The sequence below is a fragment of the Nicotiana sylvestris genome, chromosome 9, assembly GCF_000393655.2.
Source record: "Nicotiana sylvestris chromosome 9, ASM39365v2, whole genome shotgun sequence".
Taxonomy (NCBI): Eukaryota; Viridiplantae; Streptophyta; class Magnoliopsida; order Solanales; family Solanaceae; genus Nicotiana; species Nicotiana sylvestris.
This window is the reverse complement of record NC_091065.1, coordinates 100,560,101-100,563,839: the sequence shown is the minus strand read 5'-3', so window position 1 is coordinate 100,563,839 and position 3,739 is coordinate 100,560,101. Positions and strand designations below refer to the sequence as shown.

General features: G+C 41.8%; 1 protein-coding gene across 1 annotated transcript; it reads left to right on the top strand.

Annotated features, from left to right (window-relative positions):
* The first annotated feature begins 2,767 nt into the window (after window positions 1–2,767).
* LOC138877972 (uncharacterized) lies at window positions 2,768–3,475 on the top strand. The gene has a single exon (XM_070157622.1). It carries the CDS (start codon window positions 2,768–2,770, stop codon window positions 3,473–3,475), a length of 708 nt encoding a protein of 235 aa, XP_070013723.1.
* The last annotated feature ends 264 nt before the right edge of the window (window positions 3,476–3,739 follow it).

Sequence of the window (3,739 nt, the reverse complement as noted above, 5' to 3'; positions counted from 1 at the left end):
ATATTTTAAAATAAGATAATTAAGCCGAATATAACAGTTGAGCGACTGTGATAGAATCATGGAACTCGGGAATGCCTAACACCTTCTCCTGGGTTAACAGAATTCCTTACCCGGATTTCTGGTTCACGGACTGTTAAACAGAGTCAATCTTTCCTCGATTCGGGATTTAAACCGGTGACTTGGGATGCCATAAATTATTCCAAGTGGCGACTCTGAATCTCTTAATAAACAATACCATTTCGATTGTCCTTTAATTAGAAAAACTCCCTTATATCCCTTACAGGTGGGTAGAAAAAAGGAGGTGTGACAGCTCTGGCGACTCTGCTGGGGATAAGAACCCAGAACTTCCGGTTCAGGGTTCATGAATTCAAGCTTGTTAATGCAATTTTTATTTGGTTTTCTTGTTGATATTACTGTAGTTTGTGGACTTAATATGCTAAATGTTGCTTTTACCCCTTTGATATGGTTGAACTGTATATATAAACTGCTACAAAATCCTCCCTCTTTTTGAGTCTTCTAAATCATGGATAAGGGTACACTTCGTGTGGCTTCTCTTTTGTCTCGAGTCTTATCCCATTTTAGAATGAGCTTCGGACAAGTTGCAAAGCCGAGGAAGCTTCTGTATTCTCGGTACGCGTCCCCCTTCTCGGCTCGAGTTGTCTGCTCGGGTAAGCCAAGTCTAGAACAATAAACCCAGGTTTTAAACCTAGAATAACTCAGCCTCATGACGGATCCCTAGTAGGAAAATTTGATTGTATCATGTGCATTTGACTTAGGGGACTCAACACAGGGGTTGGGTCCGTCTAGGAAGGTGTACCCATAATCAAAGACCATACTGATGCATATTTCACGTACTACTTGTGCATTTATTTGCTTTGGGTTCGCATGCTGACCGACTTTTGAAAGATGAGAGAAAAATTGGAAAGGAAAATAGCGGTATAAGGGTTGAGTGAGTAAACCACCTGTTTTGAAAAATTCAATGTCCAAATAGTACTGAAACTCAGCCGAATTTTTTTTTGAGAAAAATGAAATGAAAAAAAAAGAGTTTTATTTTTAAAAATAGTTTTATTTACCTGAATTACGCCAGTTTGATTCTCACCGGATGTGGGATACGTAGGCAACCTTCATCGGGTCCAACTTTCCCTTTTTGCAAGAATAGCCCAAAAATAACAAAATTTTAATTTGTGTCACAAATAAGTCGGGTGATGCCATTCTTGTTTAAAATAAGCGGAATGTCCCCAAAAGGGCGCCGGAAGGCTGTTTTTGCAAGAGCAGCCACCTTGGGTCATTTTTAACATTTAGCAGGCACAGCCTTAAAATCTTTTTCCCCGAAGTGCTGAAATGCCGTATTTGCGAAGCCGAGTTTGTTTTTGAAATAAATTTTTTTTTTGAAAAATGGTGTTACTTTTTCTTTTTGGGTCAAAATAATCACCTTAATAAATGTGCAGGATGAGCATAAACGAAATTGAACCCTTCACAGTCCTTAATGAGATCCCCTTAAAGCTCCACATGTGGTGGAATGATCTAGGAAAAGGAGATAGAGAAACAATGGTAAAAGTTCTGGGAGGCCTCGTCGGACTATTGAATGTCAAGCCAAGGTTGGACATATTTGAAGCTTTAGTACCTTTTTGGGACCCGACTCGCAATGTGTTCCGCTTTTCTGACTTTGAGCTTACACCTACATTGGAAGAAGTTGTGGGTTATGCGGGCCTTAACGGAAACCTTAGAAGTCGATATCCATTAGCACCAAGACCGGTATCCCCCCCACAGATTTTTGGATTTGCTGAGTATTAGTCGGGATATTCAGGACAGAAACTTATCTGAAGGGTATTGCACGCTCCAGTTCCTGTATCATCGATATGGCAACCCCCGAGGTTTTGAAGAACCGAACACTGGTCTAATCTATGCCGGAAGTAAAGACAAATGGAAGGCAAGGCGAGGTTTAGCTTTTATGGTAACCTTCTTGGATGTTGTGGTTTGTCCGCGAAAAGATGGTAATATAGAGATAGGTTTTGTGGGAATGATCGATGTTGCAATCAAGAAAGCCAACAACATTGTGGTTCCTCTAATCTTATCTGAAATCTACCGAGCCTTGACTATCTGTCGGGAAGGGGGAAAGTTCTTCCAAGGCGACAATCTGTTGCTACAATTATGGATGCAAGAACATCTCTGCCACCGGGTTGGGTATATGAATTACGGTTTGACCGGTTTGAGCTGCATTGAAGAATTCGGAAGCCGAGTGGCAGGTATTGAATTCCCCGAAGGCACTAAAGCTTGGCTGAAACATTTGAGATCCTTGACTGCTGATAAAATTGAGTGGGCATTCGGATGACTTCCTGTCACCGAAGCAGTGTACATGTCAGCTGAAGTATGTTATATCCTCTTAATGGGCATCCGGAGCATCCCGCCTTATGCTCCCTTCAGGGTTTTGTGCCAATTAGGAAGATTTCAAACTGTTCCCAGTGATGAAGATTTGAGTAAATATGCCATTGAACTAGGCCCAAAAGCCGCATTTCTAGAAGGGAAAATTCGTCGGATATGGAATGAATGTAGGTTTCTTGAACCTAAGACCATGATGCGAGATTTAGCTAGAGGTGAAGTGGACCCTAAGTACATTGTCTGGTTCTACAAAAGATTCTAGATCCACGAGAGGCCTGCAAAGAGACCCCATGTCCAACAATTCACCGATGGGGCACAGGTGCAATGGGACTAGCTGACCAAAAAAAACGAGTACAGGGCCAAAATAAGCCAGTTGGAAAGGCGAGTCATGGAGCTTCAGTTTGAAAATGGTGTTCAAGCTGCTGCAGATAAGGGAGAAAAGAAAAAACTAGCTCAGGAAAATGAGGCCCTCAAAGCTCAGATCCAGAAGATGAAAATAGCTGCCAAAAACTCGGAAAGAAGTCGGGCTAATAAAAGACACATAAGCGGTCTGAAAGAGAAAGCCCTCGAGTGTCAAGAAGACCTGGAAAAATCTAAAGCTGCTCTAGCAAAAATCCGGGCAAAATGGACAAAGAAGGCAGAAGAGCGGGCACGGTTTGTGCAACAAATGAAGAGGAACTATGAAGGGACCATCACTATCCTAAGAAGAAAGATAGCCACTGTCGAGAATGAGGCAGTCAAGCAGGCTAAAGATTTCAAAACTGATAGGGAGTACTGTTATGATCTGATGGTTCAGATAGAGGAAGGAATACAGCAGTTGCAAAATCAACACGTTCATTACTCTCAAGTGTTAGAAGCCCGGAATCAGCAGATAGGGCGGTTGCTTCAGGAAAAAGGGAGAATTAGAGAAAGGATCAGGACCATCGCTGACTACATTACCATGAAGTGCCAAGCGTGCGAGGACATGACTCGTACCACCTTTTTCGCTGCAGTGATGACTTTCGTCCGCCAAGTTATAAGTGATTTGGAGCGACTGCAAGGGGATCTCGCATTTAGGCCCACGGCGAGACCGAATGATGTCCTGCGGGCACCATGAGGATTAATGTATTCTTGATTTTTTTTTAGTCTGTACCTTTCTTTTTCTTTTTCAGTCTGTTATTTTCCTTTTTGAGTCTTTTAGCTTTGAATCGTTGTAATTCAAAGAATTTCCTTTTTATGAGAAGAATTGAAAATCCCAAAATATTTTGTTATTCATTATTACACTTTATTATGCCAGAACTACGCTCGGTCTGATTCATACGGGGTCATGATACGTAGGCAATCTCCACAGGATTCGACCACAACCAAAAGAAAAAGAATA